Source organism: Urocampus carinirostris, chromosome 6 (genome assembly GCF_059441175.1).
Source record: "Urocampus carinirostris isolate Australia breed hairy pipefish chromosome 6, RoL_Ucar_1.0, whole genome shotgun sequence".
NCBI classification, from domain to species: Eukaryota; Metazoa; Chordata; class Actinopteri; order Syngnathiformes; family Syngnathidae; genus Urocampus; species Urocampus carinirostris.
Window position 1 is genome coordinate 19132343 of NC_142354.1, and position 23127 is coordinate 19155469.

Consider the following 23127-nt stretch of genomic DNA (forward strand, 5'->3'; position numbering starts at 1 on the left):
CATCAAAACAAAGCAATGAAAAAGTAGGGAAATTACATCTAAGCAGCAACATGATTCCAAAAGAAGTCAGGAAAAAAGATATGAATATCCAATTTTCTATACATGGGAAAGATATATTTTCTCGCACTCGTGTGCACTTGTTTATGGTGGTGATGGCCCTGAGGAAGAAACTATCTCCAGTCATGAAATGAATGAAATGATCTGCATTTATATAGCGCTTTTCAAGTCAATGATTTCCCAAAGCGCTTTACAGTGTGCTTCACATTTCCCAATGGCGGCCTTGTATTGCAGCCATGTAAGACGCTAACCTGCTTATTGGGGGTATTAGGGGTTCAGTGTCTTACCTAAGGACACTTCGACATGTAACACGGACAAGCCAGGATTCGAACTGGGATCCCTTGATCCCAAGACGAGCGCTCTACCCCCTGAGCTACTGCCGCCCGTCACTTAGCAAAGGGCAGTAGGTTAAAAAGGTTGTGGCTGGCTTGAGAAGAGTCCTTTATAATTATGTTGTCTATGCCCTGGTATTGCAAGCGGGCAATGTCTCAAGACTGGGCAGAGAGCAGCCAATGATTTTCTGAGCTGTGTTGATTCTCTGATATATACTTTTTGTTTTCATAAATACAGGTTAGGGTCAGCAACCTGCAGCTCAAAAGCCACATATGGCTCTTTACTGCTACCCTAGTGGCTCCCAGAACCTTTTTCAGAAATGTTTGAAGATGAAAAATGATGGAGAAGGGGAATATATATGTATCACTTCACTATTTCAGATCACTTTTCAAATAAGTACCTAATATTTTATTTGAATAAGGGAAAATGACATTTGTGTATACTGTTTTCCTCTTAGAAACATTATTAATGCAAAAACTAAAACTGTACTTGCAGAAAAATGCATATTTTATGTCTGCAAGAAGACGATTATTTCACTCAGAACCTTTACACAGATGCCCCCAACTCCCCCCACCATGGCTCTCATTTTCTCACAATATATAACAAAATAATACACTTATGATTCCATTTTGAGTGTTTCTGTGTTGGGGGAAACAATTAAACTGAATAGAATATTTAGTACACTACAGTAAGGTGATGAATTTATTCAAACAGATTAGAATTTAAGATTTAATAACTGTCAACTTTAGCCTATTGATCCAGTTATTAATGATATAAATTCCCCATACTAAGCGATAATACACCTTAGAGATACAACGCGGCACCTATTTACTCATAACAAGACAGACTACGAAGAATAAACACAGATAATTTGTTTTTAAAAAGTATTTTATTTACCAAATAAACAACACAAACATTATTTTAGCAACTTTCTTAGTAGTTTCCTTACTTTCAGTCAATTTAATGTTGTTTATTAAACTTTAAATATTACTATATTTGCACGTCTTTTGTTGTGCAAAAATAGTTTTACAGCGTACACAATTTGAAATGATCAAAAATATATAAAATAGTGGGAAAACGTCAATATTGGCAGGTATGAAATTTACTGGAATTGTATTGTCTTTATAGTCATTGATAACAACGCAGTGAAACAACGTTCGCAGCGAGATTAGACATGGTACTCCGAGGTTAACACGTAATAAACAAAAATAGAAAACAAGAAGAAACACCGTCAGGACAAAATATTTACAACGTGGGCTTAGAGCATTGCCCAAGTTGTAATAATAGTTCAATGAAAAATATGCATCGTAAGAAAAGCGCAATGAAAAGTAGTGCAATAATATTTAGCTGCAAACAAATTTTTAATACAACTTGCAGGGTCAAAATGATATTTCTCAGTGTAAAAACCACAGCCTCTTTACATCACAGTAGATGTATAGTCTACTTAAATATGTATCTGATTAAAATCATTTCATTTCCTGCAGCCACGTGACAAAATATACCGAAATTTCCCCATAGAAACCGTGGTGCGTTCAGGCGTCAGAGCAAGGCTCAGAAAGAGTTAACTCCGACGCTCTATGGAAAGAGACCGGTACGCCGAGAAGACCTCCTCACTCTCCTCCTCCCTTTTATTTCCCTTCTCATCTTCCCGCAGCTGCTGTGGAGGCGGACTGGGAGAAATGGGAGAACTGGTTCGATTCCGAATCAGAACCTTTTTCTAGTACTTGTTGATTTCGGGGCCAGGTTTCGGGATTGCGGCGTAGTGGCGCGTGTGGCGAGACATGTCGGAGGCTGAGGAGGGCGGGAATGGATGGAAGCGCAGCCCGGATCGAGTAGACCAATAACGGCGTCTTATTCCTCGTTTGCGCTCCATCTCCGGCTGGAGGACATCAACAACTCCAACTCAGCACGGTACTGTCACAATTATTCACGTATTCACTACGCTTATTTCATCATTTCATCACGCAACATGTAAATCTGGAGTGGCCTATGCGCCAAATGGAGCACAAACGCATCTTGGGTTGGTCTTTCGGATTCAGGGATGTTTTGGTGTCTTTAAGGGCTGGGAGATACTGGGAATTTTGAAATGTATCTGTTCCAAGTAAATACATAGTAGTATCAATGGACACTGATTCAATACCGCTTGAAAATGTCATGATCATTGAATAATTGACAACTCGAAAACTAACATACCTTCTATTGCAGAATATTTGAAGATAAATTTAGTAATGCGAATAAAAGTTTCAATTGTTTATCATCGGCTCCCTTGCCATTGTGAGGAAAAAAGATACATTTTTTCTTTTGAAAGAGTTACATATTTTGATTTTTGGTTGGAGCTCATTGGAGGTTTTTCAGTTGTTTATGTAAATATGTGGTGTTGAAAATATGGCAGAACACTTTACCACACAAGTTGCATCTGGCATTGTCCTTTTTATATAGTTGAGAAAATCCACACCGTGCTGTGCTTCCAATGGTAGATTTGGCCCTCTCTTCTGCCTGACCAGAAGAACATACCGCAGCAGGCCAGGTAAGGAGAGATGCTAAAAGTGTTCCTGTCAGTTAACTTTTAGAGAGGCGTTGGATAAGAGAGAGAAGCTGGGTTTGAGGAGTGAAGGTAGAGGACTGAAGTATAATTTCTAGGGCAATGTTATTGATCTGATTCAAGTACGTGCTTAGTATTATAAATGATAACGAGATAGAGGCTTCCGCGGCGAACTCCTTTGACTTGATTGATTTGCCGTTTCGTGATAGTCGGTGATCGGTTACCCATTATTGACACATTTGCGTTTTTCCGTACAGATTTCCTTGTACGTTGTACTCGTCTTAAAATGCATAAAAAACCGTACTTTGTACGGGAAAACCGTGCAGGTTGACAGGTATGCCTATATTCCTATTTTGATTGATCCGTGCACCCCTAGTTTCCATTGAGTCATATAAAGCTAAGGTGGAGGATGTACGCATGAGAGGGGGCGTTGGAAGGCTGCTCGTTATCGCGTCTGTGTTGCGCGTTTGTAGATACTTCACACTGTCATACGTGCGACAATTAAAGCTCAAGTGTGTGAAAGTTTGGGCGATGCTGAGGGGGGGGGGTGGCTTCTGGAAACTGGAAGTTCTTTTGACGCTTTGACAACAAAAACAACATGTGGAAAATGGAAAGCGAGTCCACATTTGGCGTAATAAAAAAGGGAAGGGGGTGGGGAGAGAGGTTTAATTCAGCACCGGACAGCTCCGCTGCGCGTCCCCACCCACGTCTGTGACAAACATCTAGCAGCTGACAAACAATTAAAGGAAACAGGAAGAAAATGAAGCCCTTAGCGCCCCCCCACCCTCCCCGCATGGCACATTTAGCGGATTTAATACCACAGATTCAGCACCCATCCCCCCCCCCCCCCCCCCCCCCCCCCCCCCCCCCGCCTGAATACTGTTTTAACGGGGCGGTCAAATTGATGTAAGATAGGCCAAGGAGTTTTATTTAAGCGAGGTGACATTCTGTACGTGCACCTGCGTATTATAATGACATCCATTAGAAGAGATGTAGCAGCAATTCCGTCTTTACAAAAGGTAATAATGGCTGGAATTTACGTAAGTGCGTACTTTTGATTTTCATGCTTTAAAATAAATTGTGTTTTTTTTTTTATGTCCCTGCCAAACTTAGTGGTAGTGACAGAAAATAAATCGTATTCATACCCACAAACACTACCGTTTAATGTGTTAAAGAACTTTCTCCCAAACTACAATGTCAGGACCAGAATGGAGACAGGACCCACTTGCGTGCATTTCTCTTGGTTTTATTGGGAAAGGGAAAGGATAGAACACACGATCCGTAGATCGCTGGTCGTGGGGAGAATGTTGCTCAGACGCAAAAGTGGTATTTCCGTAGCGAGCGGTGGCGGTGTCGAGAGCGGAAAAAACAGGTCAGTAGCCCGGACGGGGGAGCAAAAATCGTGGTCGAGATCAGAAAAAGGGTCAGAGCCGGGAAACAGACGGGAATCAGAACAGGAGAGAGTCAAGGTCAAAAGGCTTGCCTAGCGTAAGCTGAGGTTCGCAGACGGACCTACAACCGGTGCTTGTTTACATGACAGTGTGTGTAACTTTGGTTATGAAATCCATGATTTTTTTTTTTTAAATGAATGACGGTTTTTACCACTAGGAAGCGCTTGTTTGCAATGTCCCGTTAAACAGCTTCTTGAAACAAAATAAGTCACCAAATTCATTTACCTGGACAACCGCATGAACAGGTTATTGGTATTTTAAAATAGGAAATTGTCATCTGCTGCCACCTGCTGATATGGATGAATGTCACATTTACGTGGTTGATCACGGAGAAAGCAAATAAACAGCCAAATTTGGCGTGCTTTTTTGCAAAAATAAATCTGGGCAATTTCCTGTAACACACATGGCAAGGTCTCATGGCACACTAGTGCACCCCGACATACTGGTTGAAAAACACTGATCCAAACAATATTCTGCTCATTATATAATATACTTTTGTATTTGCTTTTCAGAGACAATATGACAGAAAATAGGACCACGTGGACACCATAGTCGTGGGTACTCACCCACTTGCTATCCGTAAGCTCATCATGGAGAAGACCTTGGCGGAGTTCCACAAGGGCGGCTCGCAGTCTACATCATCGCTTCCACCCGAGCCGGCGGATGCGGCCCGCGGCAAGTTATGTTTTCGGAGGGTCCGCCTCAACGTGGGTGGTCTTCCCCACGAGGTCCTGTGGCGAACATTGGACCGGCTCCCTCGGACGCGGCTGGGAAAGCTGCAGGACTGCAGCAGCCACGATTCCCTGATGGAGGTGTGCGACGACTACAATTTAGACGAGAACGAATTCTTCTTTGACCGCCACCCGGGCGCCTTCACGTCCATCCTCAACTTCTACCGGACAGGGAAGCTGCACATGATGGAGGAGATGTGCGCCCTGTCCTTCAGTCAGGAACTGGACTACTGGGGCATCGATGAGATCTACCTGGAGTCCTGCTGCCAGGCAAGGTACCACCAGAAGAAGGAGCAGATGAACGAAGAGCTCAAGAGGGAGGCGGATAATATGAAGGACAGAGAAGGGGAGGAATTTGACAACACCTGTTGCGCGGACAAGCGCAAGAAGCTGTGGGACCTCTTGGAGAAGCCCAGTTCATCTGTTGCTGCAAAGGTAATCCACAATGTCTGGATTTATTTTATACTGTTGATGATTTTGTGTCACATACAGTTAGTTGAACCAGGCTCTCTCACCAAATGCTCTATGGGACAATACTTTCTGTGGCACTGGTTCGATAAAATGTGACAGAAAGAGGAATTATTTGGAAAAGCTAAAGGAAAAAATACACCATTTTTTTGAACTACCGCTCAAGAACTTGCTTGAAAAGTGATCGGCGTAGATTACAGTAGAAAATCTGTGAATAATCGTTGTGGGTGGATAGATGGATGGATGCATGGATAATGACACCAAAAAGACTGAACATTTGGCTAGATGCTAGCTCCATAAAAATAGAGGTAACTAGTTACCTGGATGATTGATAGATGGATAATAACACCAAATTTACATCACATTTTGCTCTATGGCCAGCTCTATAAAAAGTGGTGGATAGCTAGCCAGTTAGCTAAAATCCTGAATGGGTTGATGGGTGGATGGATAGATATATTTAAATGAATGGATAATGCCACCTATCAAAAAAGAGATAGCATTGATTAATTAATGGATGGATAACATACCTAATTTGCCTCCTATACAGTTGTATGGCAAGGTCCATAAAAATAGAGAAAGCAAGCTACTTTGGTGGATGGATGGATGGCTTCATGAATGATGATACCAAATTGACCCAGAATTTAGCTGGATGGGTAGCTCCAGAGAAAGCAAGATAGCTTGTTAGCCGGTCAGCTACCATACGCGATGGATGGATGCATGGATGAATGGATGGATGGATAGATAGATGGTTAGATGCATGGATGCATGAATAATGATACCAAATTGATTTAGCATTTTGTTTAATGGCTAGCTCCATAAATAGAGATCGCTAGTTCGCCAGTTAGCTACCATACTCGATGGATGAATGGATGTATGGATAGATGTATGGGTGTATGGATGTATGGATGTATGGATGCCTGGATGTACGGATGGATGGATTGATGGATGGATGGATGGATGGATGGATGGATGGATGGATTGAAGGATGGATGAACAGATGCATGTATGCATGTATTCATGTATGCATGGATAATTATACCAAATTGACTCAGCATTTAGCTGGATAGCTAGCTCGATAGAAAGCGACATAGCTAGTTAGCCAGTTAGCTGCTGTACTCAATAGATGGACAGATGGGTGGATGGATGAAGTCGTTTCCTAAAATATAACTTCACAAGCTTCACTATGATTGAATTTTTTGCTTCTCTTTAACTTGATCTTATCAAGAACAGATCTAAAAGAAATAGGCCAGAAGCATATTTGGATCTTTCCTGGTTTGTTTGACATGAATACGGAATCAAATGATGTACAGACGCTCCCCTACTTGTGAACATTCGACTTACGCAAAACGGAAGATACAAACTTTTTTTTTCGGGATGTCGAAAAATATCCGGGCTTTGCTGTAAGTTACATTTTGTCTTGTGTGCACTTATATCCGAGTAGAGGACAGTACAGTCGTGCCTCTTTCTGCCGCGTGGCGCTGTGAGATGTCACCTAGCATCCACCACGAAGAAGAAATCTGGCTTCTACTTCCTGGTTTGTGTGTAATCATAGCAACGTTTACTGTATCGCTAGCGCGCTAAGAACTTTGACGTTTTTATTGGTTAATATCTCGCGCATCCATTTAATATGGTTGGTGTAAAGTGTAAAGAAGAGGCGAGCCGTGTCTTTTGAAATTAAAGTGAAATAAGTATGCTTGATGCGATTGAGAAAATGGTTGGATCGCTTTTCCACTCTCTACCACAGAGAAGGACCTCTTGAAGCTCATCTTCCAAAAGAAAGTTAAACTCAACTTTGTTTATCTTTATAGAGCACAATATTTTCAAAAATGTTTATTTTTTAGGACTGAACAATGCAGGTTACTTATACAAGCCTTAAACCTACTGAAGCAACTAACGAACAAATTTAACTTACGAACAATCGTCCGCAACTCGTTCGTATGTAGCATCTGTACTGCATTTCCTGCCCGACCAAGGTTGTTGTCGTTCTAAACTGCGTTTTTTCTTTATAGACAAGTTGAATGTGCTGAACAATAGACTGTAACCATGGGAACAAACAACGAGCAAATTTACAACAGGCCTTGGTGGAATAATACACATCCACTCATATTTCCTATCGATCAAATCCAATTTAAAGATGTGATTGGTTTTAGTTTGGAATAGGGGCGGGCAGCCTTATCGAAAATTAGATTTTGTTTTTAGATTTTGATTAAAGTGACGAGTTAGAAAATTCAAAGTCAATATTAATCTAATCGAGCGACGTTCGCCTAGGTTCGCTTCTGGTGAGGCGCAATTAGATTAACAAATGAATGAACTTACATAGTTTTCATCATTTGATTGGCAGATCGATAAAAGTAGTATGTCAACTCTTGCATTGAAAAACAAAACTTTTATTGTCCCACCTTAAAGGCAGAAAATCACATTTAAAGCTTTGAAGGAACACTGTTTTATTCGACCGCTAGTTGTCGCTCGAAGGTGTAATGCAAACCAAAAACGAGTGTTCAAAAGCTCAAGGAAGAATATAAACTATGGCGACTCAGACTCTCCAAAATGCACCAATTTACTTTTATATTTTCTACTCAGCCTTTTTTGAGGCTTTTGAGTACCCATAGCAGCAAAATGTCAGACAATTATGTTGGCCTGCTTTAGGTGAAGCTCATATTTATAATGAATACTTATATTTGGGTCTTCAAAAATTTCAATAAAAGGTTTGATTATATGATCATGTATTTTTAATTTCTAATTATATGGTGTATACATATAATAATTTATTTTTAATAATAGCATAGGTTATACTCCATTATGAATAAAAGTCGATGCAAGGAGAAAAAAAAATACTGGAATGCCTGATTTACAGTACGTGAACTTGTTAACTTGCTAATGCTATCACTAATTCTATTGCTTGGTCTCACTATCGCCCTCTGCCATCAAGCAAGAGAACTGTGTGCCTCGCTTTGCAGACGCTCGGCCCGATAATGAGTTAAATACTGTATTGATTATATTTATAACGAAATGTTACAATTCAGCAATTTTGAAAAAAAAAAAAAAACTATTATGAAGTTAAATGGCAAATTACTTGAACAAAATAAATATATTTATTATATGTTTCGTTTTATACCTCCAGGATAACAAACAAGGTTATTTCACCTGACTGCGCGTCACTGATCGAATCAAATCTAATTACTTTGATGATTTCTTAAGATTAACACCCTCTTTTGTAGAGCAATTGCTTGCAAATCACCAGTTTCAATTCTGGTGAGCTATTTTTAGAACATGCCTGCAGGCTACTCATGTGGTCCTGGGGTTCCCGTGTTGGTGACCCCTGCTAGAGGAAGAGAGGATATGGATTTTGTGTGTCATGTCTAAAGGAGCTAGCTGAATAAAAGTAAGACAATCGAGATTATTATGAAGGTTTACCGGTATTTTGATTGTTGTTATTTAATGTACAACATTGTAGGACTGTTTGAGAAGAAAAATATTTTTAAATTCAGGCCTTTCGAACGATGATGTGAGTATTTTTATCATGTGGATCAAACTTGACTGTTCACACAAGTCAGAAATAGTGGATTTTTCTTGTATCTTTTGGAAAATAGGGTTTGCTTCAGTACTGACAGATATTATGAAGAATTCAGGTAATTATGGAATATGGTGAAATTGCTTTTGTTGCTTGAGTAAGCTCAATTTGAGTCAATGTCCCCAAGCAGTACGCAACAACAAGAGTCTCGGTTGTCTAAACGTCATTAGCGACATGTGCGAAATGACATGTTTGGCAGTCAATGACATCCATGGATGCTTTTCAGTTGACGAAAATGGTTAAAAAAGACACCAAATGTCTTAAATCATTGTAATTTTACTGATTTATTTTAAGGTAGTTTCCTGCCAACAGGTAGCGTTAGTGTTTCATGATGGACATTTTCCGTTCCAAATGCAGAATTATCCGTTTTCTAGAATGCTCAACATTTTCAGAGTGCTGTGAAAGAACTTCACCACGTTTATAAATCATCTCATCTCTCATCAGCCGTACCGCTTATCCACATTAGGGTCGCGGGGGTGCTGGAGCCTATCCCAGCCATCTCCAGGCAGTGGGCAAGGGACACCCTGAACTGGTTGCCAATTGCAGGGCACACGGGGACAGACAACTCACTCGCTCATTCACACCTAAGGACAATTTGGACCAGCCAATTCACCTGAAATGCATGTTTTTGGAATGTGGGAGGAAATCGGAGTGCCCGGAGGAAACCCACGCAATTAGGGGAGAACATACAAACTCCGCACAGGAAGTCTGAAGCTGGATTTGAACCCACGCAGGAGGTTCCCATGACACGAACTGTGCCGCACATGCGCTAACCACTGCGCCGCCGTGCTGCCTACGTTTATAAATATTATTTGCATTTTTAATGCTGTTAGTATTTAACATAAAAGTGGACATATGTGATTAAAACAACAAAAAAAGAAATGTGGTCTTCAATCATCGGTATTTTACAGCACAGACGCTCCCCTACTTACGACCATTCGACTTATGAAAAACGGTAGATACGAACATTTTTTTCGGGATGTCGAAAAAATATCCGTACATGCTGTAAGTTATATTTTTAATCGTGTGCACCTTTTCCAAGTACAGGACAATACTGTAGTGCGTCCTTCTACCGTTACCGGCGTGTGGCGCTGTGAGAGCCCACCCAGCATCGACCCCGAAGAAGAAATCGGCTTCCTTTTCCTAATACGCGTGTAAACATTTTATACTGACTACGTCTATACTGTATCTCCAGCGCGCTGAGAACTTTGACATTTTTATTGTTTGATATGTCATGCATCCATTCAATATGGTTGGTGTAAAGTTTAAAGAGGCGAGCCGTTTCTTTTGAAATTGAAGTGGAATAATAAAACTTGATGCGGTAGAGAAAATGGTCGGATCTCTTTTTTTGGCCACTTTTTACCACGGAGGAGGAAGTCGCTTAACTCTTGAAGCTCATCTTCCAGAAGTGAGTTAAACTTAACTTTATAAAAAACAATACAGGTTATTTATACAAGCCTTAAACATACTTATATAAACCTTAAAAATACAAAATATAGCACTGAAAAGACTTACGAACAAATTCAACTTACGAACGATCTGCCTGAACCTCGTTCTTAAGTAGGGCAGCGTCTGTATTCTATTTATTTGAAGGTAAATTTGTACTTCTAAGTAGCATTTGTGTTTCATGATCGCCATTTTCCTTTAAAAATGCAGAACTGAGTTTTCTAGAACGCCAAACCTCTTCAAACTGGTGGGAACGAAGCTAAACAAATATATACATATTATTTGTATTTTTATTACGCTCTGTAATTAACACAAAATTGGACAAATATGGTGTAAAAAAAGTGATCCTCAATTTTTATCATTTTACGGTAACAGTGGAGATTTTAGAATATTTTCTTTTAAGGTATCAGTTTATTCTCATGAAAGAAGGCAACTTTATGCACTTATGGTATCTGCACGTGGGGCAGCACAGCAGCTGAGTGGTTAGCACGTCCGCGACACAGTTCTGTGGTCATGGATCAAATCCAGCTATCAGGCTTCCTGTGCGGAGTTTGCATGTTTTCCCCGTGCTTGTGTGAGTATGCATGTCAGGTTATTTGGCCGGTCCAAATTGTCCCTATGTGTGAATGAGTGAGTCTGTTGTCTGTCTTCGTGTGCCCTCTGATTTTCTGGCAACCAGTTCAGGGTGTCCCCTGCCCACTGCCCGAAGTCAGCTGGGATGAGCTCCAGCAACCCCGCGACCCTACTGAAGATAAGCGGTGTAGATAATGGATGGATGGTATTTGTGTGTTGTATGGGTATTGATGACTTCTCAGTCAAAATGACACTTTGGAATGTATCAGCCAGTTATGTGAATAAAAAGAGACTAAACTTTGCGATGTCTCGCTCTATCACAAAAAAAATCTCAAATGCGCTCACTTGCATATTATTCTCTTCCAATCCGTCGCTCCGATCGATGAGCCTCCCAGTGATAAGCAGACGCATGAAGACTGAAATCGGTGTAGGTAAAGAACTACCACCGTGAATCAATTTCTAATTAGCCAACGCTATATTGATGACAACGCGTAAGATTTGACCTTATGGAAGATAATAACGCTCGGATTTTATTGATTGAGTGGTGTTGGGTTAACAATGAGGACCTTTATTTTGAATAAATGAATTGGGATTGAGGGTGGATGAGTGGTTAGCACGTCTGCAGCACTGTTCTATGGTCATGGGATCAAATCCAGATACCAGCCTTCCTATGTGGAGTTTGCAAGTTCTCCCCGTGCTTGCACGGGTTTCCTCCCACATTTCAAAAATATGCTGGCTGGTCCAAATTGTCTCTAGGTGTGAAGGAGCGAGTGAGTTGTCTGCCTCTATGTGCCCTGTGATTTCCTGGCAACCAGTTCAGGGTGTCCCCTGCCCACTGCCCGAAGATAGCTGGCATAGGCTCCAGCACCCCTGCGGCCCTACTGAGGATAAGCGGTGCGGATGATGGATGGATGGATTTGGGCTTGCAAATTATCAGTCCAAAACACCCGTATCAAACTCATGGGCCGCACAGGAGAAGCACAAGAGAAAAATAAGACAAAAAATGGCATAGTTTTAAATGGTCCACTGGATGTAGCCAAAGTTGGGCACCAATGGTGGAGAACCCACTGTAGCTGTATTTGCTAAGTAGCATTAATCAACATTTTATGAATAAATCAGGTTAGTTTAGTTGTGAAACTAGATTTCATACTATTTATGTTCTATGAAATATATATACTTTTAATTTCCTGATGTTTTTTGTGAAAGAAAACCTTACTCTTACTTTAGATTTAATTTCATGTAATTTATAGTCCTTTTGTCGCCTTCGGCCATTTTCAGTCCAAATCACTGCAAACAGAACAGGCATGCCAGCATGCAGGTTATTATAACTAGCTTGTGTTACGAGTAGTGGCTCATTTCATGTTTCTTGACACATGGGTGCAGACAGCGCAACGGTGTCAAAGTTTATTTTTTAAGAAATTACATACATTTACATAATATAATTCTTTAGTTGGCATTTCTCAAAGCCCATGTTCTTTTCCCTCATGGGAAACCTCGAGTCCTTGAAGGATTGGAGATCTCCGTGAGCCAACTTTGCAAAGAGCCAAACGCAGGCCAGGAACCATCATCAGTGGTGCTTCTGAGAACTTGCGAACTGTGAAGCAATTATTAACATTTTGGAGATCAACGATCAGTTCTCCTGATGTATTACCTCGGTTAGATTCCCATCGCTAAATGTTCAGACATCCTGTTTTTAGCATCTAATTACCTAATGAAGTCTCCCTTTGGGTGTCCATGGCAACCGAGCTAAAAATAAAACGGCTAATTGAGATCGGTGTATGAAATTGTGGCCCCGTCTCGCATCAACCACAACAAATCATGGCGCCAGTTCACCAAGAAGATTCAGCGATGATAACAACCAAAAAGGAATTGATGACAAATGTAAGGCCCACAACAAAAGGTTGCCTAGCACAAAGGCTAGACCCATTGTCTCATATCTTAACCAAGTGCAGCCCAACTAAGAGGAAATCTTTTCAAGCTCCGTTCCTTTCTTTTCTCCTAGCTCGGCTTCCTCTCGTACATGAAATGTCAGGGAAATGTCACATTAATTATTCTCCGGGAAGCCCAATCTGAAGCTCTCCCCTCTCTGTTTACGTTCTTTGCCAGGCAAACCGTCGTCTGTCTTCTGCTCAAATCACATTCGTGCCACCATCTCGTAACATTTTGTGTCCGAGCGTGATGAGAACAGTCATCTTGACAGGAAGGAGGGAAAAAAAACTTTTTTCTCACCACACCACCTGCTCGTACTTTAATCTAGCAGAGGTGGCAAAACTACAGCCCGCGTGCCACACAAAGCCCATCAGGCTTTTAATCCGGACCACTGAACCAAGTATAATACCAGTGTACCGAATATGAGTGGTAACTTGTTTTAGCGAACAATTTATTGACCAATTGTCTTAAAGAGCCGAGTTTATTATTTTCAAAACTCGTGCTTCTTGCGAAGCCTCAACAATAAGTGGGACGCAATCATGAAGTGGAACACACTTTATTGTATGTTTTTATTTTTTTTAACAAATAAAAAACGAAAAAGTGGGTGTGCAAAATTATTCAGCCCCTTTACTTTCAGTGCAGCAAACTCTGTCCAGAAGTATCGTAAGGATCACAGAATGATTCAATGTTGATCTAAATGACTAACGATGATAAATGGAACCCACCTGTGTGTAATCAAGTCTTTATAAAAGCACCTGCAGTCTCAGAGGTCTGTTTAAAGCGCAAAGAGCATCATGGAGAACAAGGAACACACCAGGCAGGTCCAAAATATCGTTGTGGAGAAGTTTAAAGCTGAATTTGGATACAAAAAGATTTCCCAAGCTTTAAACATCCCAAGGAGCATTGTGCAAGCAATAATATTGAATTGGAAGGAGTATCAGACCACTGCAAATCTACCAAGATCGGGCCGTACCCCTAAACTTTCAGCTCATACAAGGAGAAAACTGATCCGAGATGCAGCCAAGAGGCCCATGATCACTCTGGATGAACTCCGGAGGACTACAACTGAGGACAACAATCAGTCGTATACTGCACAAATCTGGCCTTTATGGAAGAGTGGCAAGAAGGAAGCCATTTCTCAAAGATATCCATAAATAGCGTTGTTGAAAGTTTGCCACAAGCAGAAGTCGAAGAAGGTGCTCTGGTCAGATGAAACCAAAATTGAACTTTTTGGCAACAATGCAAGACGTTGTGTTAGTCAAACATGGTAGTGGCAGCATCATGGTTTGGGCCTGCTTTTCTTCAGCAGGGAAAGGGAAGATGGTTAAAATTGATGGGAAGATGGATGGAGCCAAATACAGGACCATTCTGGAAGAAAACCTGATGGAGACTGGGACGGAGATTTGTCTTCTAACAAGACAATGATTCAAAACACATAGCAAAAGCTATAATAGAATGGTTCACCAAAAACATATCAAGGTGTTAGAGTAGCCAGTCAAAGTCCCGACCTCAATCCAATGGAGATTTCGTGGAAAGAAGTGAAAACTGCTGTTCACAAACGCTTTCCATCCAACCTCACTGAGCTCGTGCTGTTTTGCAAGAAGAAATGGGCAAATATATCAGTTTCTCGATGTGCAAAACTGATAGAGACATACCCCGAGCAACTTGCTGCTGTAATACCAGCAAAAGGTGGCACTACAGAGTATTAACTCGATGGGGCTGAATAATTTTGCATACCCACTTTTTTGTTTTTTTTATTGGCTAAAAAAGTTTGAAATATCCAATAAAGTGCGTTCCAGTTCACGATTGTGTCCCACTCATTGTTGATGCTTCACAAGAAATTACAGTTTTATATTTTGATGTTTGAAGTCTGAAATGTGGCGAAAGGTCACAAAGTTCAATGGGGCCAAATAGTTTCGCAAGTATATATATATATATATATATATATATATATATATATATATATAATAATAATTTCCTTTGTATTGTCATTCTTTGTAACAATGTACACAGAACGAAATGTCGATACACCTGACCCGTTGTAGCGAGTCGATGCAGCCGCAGCCAACAGAGGGCGCCGCCATTATACCAATTAAGTATGTCTCGGCCGAGGCGCGAACCAGCGACCTCCCAGTCTCAAAGCGGGCACACTACCATCTAGGCTACTGAGCTGGTAATATATATATATATATATATATATATATATATATATATATATATATATAAACATTTTCTAGAACCTATCCTCAGAAGTTATCCATGGAACCACAGCCGCACGTTTGAGAACCTTGTTTAAAAAGGACTGTATGTTTTATTTGACCACTAGATGTCGCTGTATTGTGTCGTGCAACTGAAAACAAGTGCTACAAAGTGCAAGGAAGAATACAACCTACGAAGACTCAAAATGATAAAACTGTACCATCACAAGGGTTTCGATTTTTGGGGTTACCCGTAGTAGAAATATGACGGACAATAATGTTGGCTCTGGTAGGTGAGGCTTGTGTCATGTAAAATAACTGATACAATAAATGATTCCAGCGTCTAGTAATGTAAAAAAAAATCACGTTTATGTGATAGTTTTTCTTATATTTCAAATTATTACTGTTTTTCTTTTTTTTACTGAATAAAGTTTTTTTTTTACCTATAGGAAGTGCTAAACAGTACACACAGCACAAGGGCAACTGGTGTCGAGTTTAAGAATAGAAGACATTAATAATAAAAACGCGACATTGTAGGTGGTGGCGTGCACTGTGAGCGACGTTTTACATTTAATTTTATTGCCGTGCTTCCAATTTTAATATGCAGCATATGATACGCTAGTATCTCCAAGATACAAGCGCGCCAAATAATATCCTCCGCCAAGCCGCCTGTCAGCTTGCGTTGTGCATCAGTCGAGAGGCGACAAATTCCAATTACGCTGCGCTCAAGTCACACTTAAGATGACACGGAAATGTGGCGCGGCTATATTCCTGCTCATAAATCAGACGGCCCGCCTGTCCCGGACCCCGAGCCAGCCGGGTGGGATCCATCAAGGCCGCCTGACAGCAGTCGGATGGATGATGATGTAGAAGAGGCCAAATGGACTCAAAATTGTGTCCTGATTTGAGGCCTGGATCACCAATTGGGAGGACGGGTCCAAAAGTGTCATTCTCATAAATGTTATACTGCCTTTAAGGGTGATTCCTCATCTAGAAGTGCGTAGAAGGCTTGATGTCTTCACTTGCACATGGAGTTTTTTCTCGTTTCTCCGTGAAGATGTCGTTGTTTGAGATCTAAGCAGGGTAGGGAGGATTGTTTTAGGAATGTAATCCAATACGGTTACGAAATACCTGTTCAAAAATATATCAATAACATAATCAGAATACCATCTGCAGGGATTTTTCTAGCTTTATTTTGAAAATCGTTAAGATTGAAACAAATTATTCTTTACTGCAATCAGTAAATGCATTTCCCTCTAGGTGCTTGTGCCCCACCATAAATTTTTTTTTTTTCCTCTGAAGGATGCTAGAATTTTTTACACTGATAAAAAAATAAATTATGTTATCACTCTGAGTTCTGATATGAATTACTAATGCCAATAAAATTGAATCAATGAACCAGGCTGTTTGAAATAGCATACACACTTTATTAACGCAGAGAATCAACGACATAAAAGGGGGGGGTTGGCGTTAGGTTATGGGGGTGTTCAACCCCCAAAGGTTACTGGCACAAAAGGTTTACGCTAGTCGATTTGGGGAGATTCCCTTGTACAGAAAATAAACGCTCATTCCCAAGAACCAGCAAACATGGTGTTGATTCTGAAATCGTCCTCTTGTTGGGGAGGTATTTGGTCTCGTGCTCTGCATGTCCGCAACGTGTGGCCCACATGCTGAACTCAAGGCCCACACAAAGCGCAACGAGTCAGCCAGCCAGCCAGGTGAGAGAAAAGAGGATGAGCTCCTCTTTTTACATGGACCAGGGACGCTTGACCAGATCATGCCTCTATGGGCATTGTCTTAGATATCAGATACACTCAGTACCGGGTGACGGTGTTTGAAATTGTTAAACTCGTTAGAAAGCCAAAGAAGTGAGAAATTTGCGTAATGTTCTGTACCTGAGAATGTCCCTCCAATCGACATAATTACATACGGTGAGAACATCATTTTATCAATACATAGCCGTGGATCTTTTATTTACATTCAAAACTTCGTGTTATCAGATTTCATTATGGTACATGGTAAAATGGTACGACCGGGAACTGTCCAAAAGGGGATGCAGTCGTTCCATCCATTCCAAAGTTCTGATTTACTTGAAACAAACAATGTGGGAGTCAATTTTGTGCTGGGCTTATTTACTCTACACATCCATCCAACCATCTGTTTTCTTCCGCTTATCTGGGGTCAGGGTTGCGGGGGCAGTAGCCTCAGCAGGGAAGCCCAGATCTCCCTGTCCCCAGCCACTTCATCCAGCTAATCCGACACGATCTCCAGGCGAGCCTAGAGACGTAGTTTCTTCAGCGTCTCCTGGGTCACCCCCGGGGCCATCCTGCCAGGGGGACATGCCCGAAACAACTCCCGAAGGAGGCATTCAGGAGAGATCCTTATCAAATGCCCGAGCCACCTCAACTGGCTCCTCTCAGTGCAGAGGAGCAGCGGCTCTACGCCGAATCCCTCCCAAATGACTGGACTTCTCACCCTATCTCCAAAGGAGAGCCCAGCCACCCAGCGGAGGAAACTCATTTCAGCCGCTCGTATCCGGGATCGATGACCATAGGTGAGGGTAGGAACTTATATCGACCGGTAAATCGAGAGATTTGCCTTTCGGCTCAGCGCCCTCTTCACTACGACGGACCGTTACAGGATCCGCATGGCAGCAGACGCTGCACTGAATGATATGAATACTAAAAGTAATCAAAAATAATAGTATTCTGATTAGAATATTGAAATGATGTAGCTTGATTACTTTGGGATTACACCAATAGCATTTGTTCTAATAAAAGACAAAAAAAAAACGAAATCTGAAGAGAATTATTTAATTTTGTTTAAGATAAATGAACAATGTAACCTTGCTACCAGCCTTCCTGTGCGAAGTTTGCATGTTCTCCCTGTGCTTGTGTGGATTTCCTCCGGTTTCCTCCCATGTTCCATAAACATGCATGTCAGGTAATATGGCCGGCCCAAATTGTCCCTAGGTGTGAATGAGCGAGTGAGCTGTCTGTCTCTGTGTGCCCTGTGACTGACTGGCAATCGTTTCAGGGTGTCCCCCTGCCCACAGCCTGGAGAGAGCTGTGGTCTAAACATGCTCGTATAGTGTATTGAGCAAAAACAAAACGTTTTTCACATGGTGGATAAGATATGCTTTGTTCTAGATCACATGAAGAGCACATCAAGAACCCAATATTGTCTTGAACACACAAAATGTTCACTTTCCAACGCACTCTGGGACTTCCCTCTCCGTCTCACTAGTGTCAGTTCATCTATGAATGCATTATGTATACGTCAATGTAAGACACATGTGAATGAGTGCATGAAGTGAATGAATGGATGCTTGAAAGGCCTCCTAGACATTCAAGTCAAGTCAAGTCATCTTTATTTGTATAGCCCTAAATCACGAAGAGTCTCAAAGGGCTTCACAGATTATTACACTATATTACACAGACTATTTTTCAGCCGACGAGAAGAGTAGGTTATTCATATGCTATGGAGTAAAAGTGAGTTTTAAGTTTAGATTTAAACATTTCCACTGAGGTTGCAGATCGGATCTCAGGGGGAAGAGCATTCCACAGCACCGGTGCCCGGATGGAGAACGCTCTCGAACCAGCAGAACACTTCTTTGCTCTTGGGATCACCAGAAGACCGGCACTCTCAGATCGTAGGCTTCGGACCGGGACATAGGGGCAAATCAGATCTGAAAGATAAGAGGGAGCAAGTCCATGTATGATTTTGTGCAATACTAAGAGAACCTTGAAGTCACATCTATGGTTAACTGGGAGCCAATGCAGGTTAGCCAAAATCGGTGTTATGTGATCGTACTTTTTTGTCCTAGTTAAAAGCCTCGCTGCGGCATTTTGTACCAGCTGAAGAGACTTGATTCTAGACTTCGGGAGACCAGAGAGTAGTGCATTACAGTAATCGAGACAAATGCATGAATTATAATTTCCGCATCAGACAGAGACAGTATTGAACGGATTTTAGCAATGTTACGAAGATGGAAGAAAGCGGTTCTAGTAATTTTCTTTACATGCAGTTCAAAGGATAGATCAGGGTCAAATATGAAACCTAAATTTTTAACTGAGTCACTCTGTGTAATGTGACATTTGTCAATGTTCAGAGCAGTTTTTGAGAATAAGTCACGGCATTTAGATGGACCAATGACTAACATTTCGGTCTTTTCAGAGTTAAGACGCAAGAAATTGAGTGACATCCACTCTTTTATCTCAATGAGGCTGGCCTCCAAATTTCCACAGTTTAGTGTGGGAGATTCCTCCAACGGAAGACATTATCGGACATCGGAAGACAACATTAAACAGCATTCATCATTTTATTTCACGCAATTTATTTGTTCATACTTGTCTGTTGATATTGTCTCGTTAGTTGCACTTTTCTGTTAGTTTTATGACGTTTTTCGTCATGCTTTGTAGTCAGGCACCTTAGCCCCCTCTGCTGGTGGAGGGAGATGGGGAGGGTGGCTGAGTGTGCTGCGTGTGTGTATGTGTGGATACCGCAGAGGGAGAGAGGAGCGAACGAACATGAAAGTAAACAAAGCGATTTGCGAATGAGGAAAAGGATAAAAAGGGGTACCAGACTTAAATATTGTCCCGTGTAATGTTCAACATAGAAATTATTTTGAGTACAATTCTAATCCCTCAAAGTAATTTTCATTTTTTTTTAATATAACTGTAATTTGATTACGTCTTTTTTATCTTACTGTAGCTTAATAGCAATACGTTTGTTATCCGTATCCTTGTAACACAACACTGTAAGTGCATTCCGTCCCCAAGCCTGGATCAAAAGTATTGCCCCCCCAAAAAAACTCTTTGACATATTGCCATATCTTGAGCTTCAAACTTATTGAAGAAAAAAAAAAAACCTAAATATTTTCTATGAAAATATCAACCGTATGTGAGACACAATCGTGAGAATAAATCAAACTTATGCAAAACTGTGCTAACAAATGAAAACATAAAAATCGAAGTGTTGCAAAAATATTAGCCCCATGTGCTTACTTCACCTACTCCCACCGCTCACCCAATCAAACTGCTCTTTGTGCTCGGTTGGTGTTTTTTGTGGGTTTTATCATTAAGTATCTCAACAGTGAACCTAGTTTGGTTAATATCATCTCATCTCATCTCATTAGCCGTACCGCTTATCCTCATTAGGGTCGCGGGGGGGCTGGAGCCCATCCCAGCCATCTCCGGGCAGTGGGCAGGGGACACCCTGAACTGGTTGCCAGCCAATCGCAGGGCACACAGGGACAGACAACTCTTTCGCTCATTCACACCTAGGGACAATTTGGACCGGCCAATTCACCTGAAATGCATGTCTTTGGAATGTGGGAGGAAACCGGAGTGCCCGGAGGAAACCCACGCAAGCACGGGGAGAACATACAAACTCCGCACAGGAAGTCTGGAGCTGGATTTGAACCCACGACAGGTTCCCATGACATGAACTGTGCCGCACAAGCGCTAACCACTGCGCCGCCGTGCTGCCCAGTTTGATTAATAAGCTTCCATAAAAATGATTCCTTGGTAACGCACAGCTAAAACAGGGTCTGTTGTTGTGACACTTCGACTGTAACATGTAGTGGGAAGTATTCTCTTTATATATTGGACCGGAACATTTTAATACTGGCACTATGTCAGCCATGTGTGCAATAGACTTGGCTCTGTGAACATCAGATCTAGGACGCTACAGATGAGTTTTGCATGAGTACAATTTGATTTCAGATCCATGTCAAGTCTAGTGAAGTCATGTTTATTTGTATAGCCCTTAATCACAAAGAGCCTCAAAGGGCTGCACAGATCAAAGACTATTGCAAACTACAGACTATTATGAAACCATTCCCTTATATTGACAACATAAAATATAGGTTTTTCATATGTGTACTCATAAAAACAGCCATAAGTCTTACGAACCATAGGATCCCGACCCCTTCTTTATAGGATAAAATCTGGATGTTGACGAGGTTATTCTTACACTTTTATATTCTTAGTTTAAGATTCTAGATTTTGCTTTATGTTTAGAATCATTGTCTTGTTGGAAGGTGAACCTGCGCCCCATTTTCAAGTCTCTTGCAGACTAAACAGATTTTATCAACTCTCACGATCTTCCCATGTTTGACAGTGGGGACGGTGTTTTCAGGGTGATGTACATTGTTCCACTTATGCAAAACGTAACGGTTTGAATTTAAGCTAAAAAGTTTAGTTTTGTTCTCTTCTGACTAAAGCACGGAGGCACGGCGCGCAGTCCCACAGTGCTGAGGTTCAAGGTTCCAGTCCAGCTACTGCAGCCTCCCCGTGTGGAATTTGCATGTTCTCCCCGTGTCTGCGTGGGTTTCCTCCTGGCACCCCGGTTTTCTCCCACATTCCAAAAAAATGTATGTCAGGTTAATTGGCCGGTCCAAATTGTCCCTAGGCGTGAATGAGCAAGTGAGTTGTAAGTCCCTGTGTGCCCTGCATCTGACTGGCAACTAGTTCAGGGTGTCCCCTGCCCACTGCCCGAAAATGGCTGGGATGGGTTCCAGCACCCCTGTGAACCCACTGAGGATAAGCAGTGTGCATAACGGATGGATGGATGGATGGATGACTAAAGCACCTTTTTCCAAGTGTTATTTGTGTCTCCCACGTGGCTGATTGCAAATGTCAAACAGGCCTTTTCCATGGTATAGTTTCAGAAAAGGCTTTATTTTTGGCCCTCTTCCATAAAGGGCAGATTTTATGTGGACTACAACCATTACAACCAACCCTCTAAAACTACTCAATTTATACACAAAAAGAGAAACACGTTTACCGACAGACTGATTGGTTTTTACCTTTTCATGGGATTTCAAATCCAGGCTAATTTACAGTCAGTAGGGGGCTTGCGATACACTGCAGTTTCCACAACATATAATGTACTTATTCGCCGACTTAAACAGAAGCCTATTTGGGACTCATTCATATTTCACAGACAGAGGATAAGAACATTGTCGCGCTCCAAACAATGATGTCGTCCCATATTTCAGGTTGTACCTTCTGAATAATTTAAGAATTCTTTCCAAATGTTTTCATGTTGACTATCTTCCAAGAAGTGAGGAAGTGCTCAAAGTACATCATAATTGTAGAGAAGGGAAGTCATATTTTAAAAGCCTTTTTGGCCAGAGAATCTTTAAAAAGAATCTCAAAGTGAGTACAGTAAATAAACGGTTCATTCCTGGTAAAAGAGGAATTGACAGGAAATGGCACAGATACTGAGTTCTTAGAAAATAAATGAATAAATAAATGAAAGACTACATGCTTTGGTTTTCTGTGTAAGGACTTTCTACAGTTTCTAATTAATTTTGGAGCAGACTGAGGATTTGGATATCAAATCCTTTAATGCAACGATATGGCATCTGTTTTCATTTTGAATTCCGGAAGCTGTTTGGCATGCAGAAGCCCAAAAGTTTGTGGTCGACAATCAAGATTGTTTTGGGTGTTTCATGGTCTCAAACACTCAACCCAATTTTTGTTAAAATTGTGTTATGATAACTGATGTGACTCACCTGTGCCTGCTCATTTGGCGCCAACCGCCGCGGGTTATTATTGGCTCCTTGTCCCTAGTTAAACCCAGTCCTTTCAGTCCCCTGTTGTCAGTCCGTCTGCGAACTTCAGTGTATACTAGGCAAGCCTTTTTCGACCCTGACTCCCACCTGTCCCGTTTTTGCTCCCGTCTGTCTCCGGCTACGACCTGTTTTGATCCTGACCACATCTGCTCTCCCGTCCCGGCTTACGACTTCATTTTTTCCCCGACTACGTCTACTCTCCCGTTCTGGCATACGACTCGTTTCCGACCCCGACCACACTTTGCT

General features: G+C 41.4%; 1 protein-coding gene across 2 annotated transcripts in view; it reads left to right on the forward strand.

The window, feature by feature from the left end:
* Positions 1–2060: 2060 nt before the first annotated feature.
* kcnb1 (potassium voltage-gated channel, Shab-related subfamily, member 1) overlaps positions 2061–23127 on the forward strand; it is a 76883-nt gene continuing 55816 nt past the window's right edge. For both annotated transcript variants that reach the window (XM_088338139.1, XM_088338138.1), the window contains exons 1-2: positions 2061–2301; positions 4896–5549. In XM_088338139.1, coding sequence (XP_088194265.1) covers positions 4974–5549 — 576 coding nt within the window. In that variant the 5' untranslated portion in view covers positions 2061–2301; positions 4896–4973. The remainder of the gene's footprint in view (positions 2302–4895; positions 5550–23127) is intronic.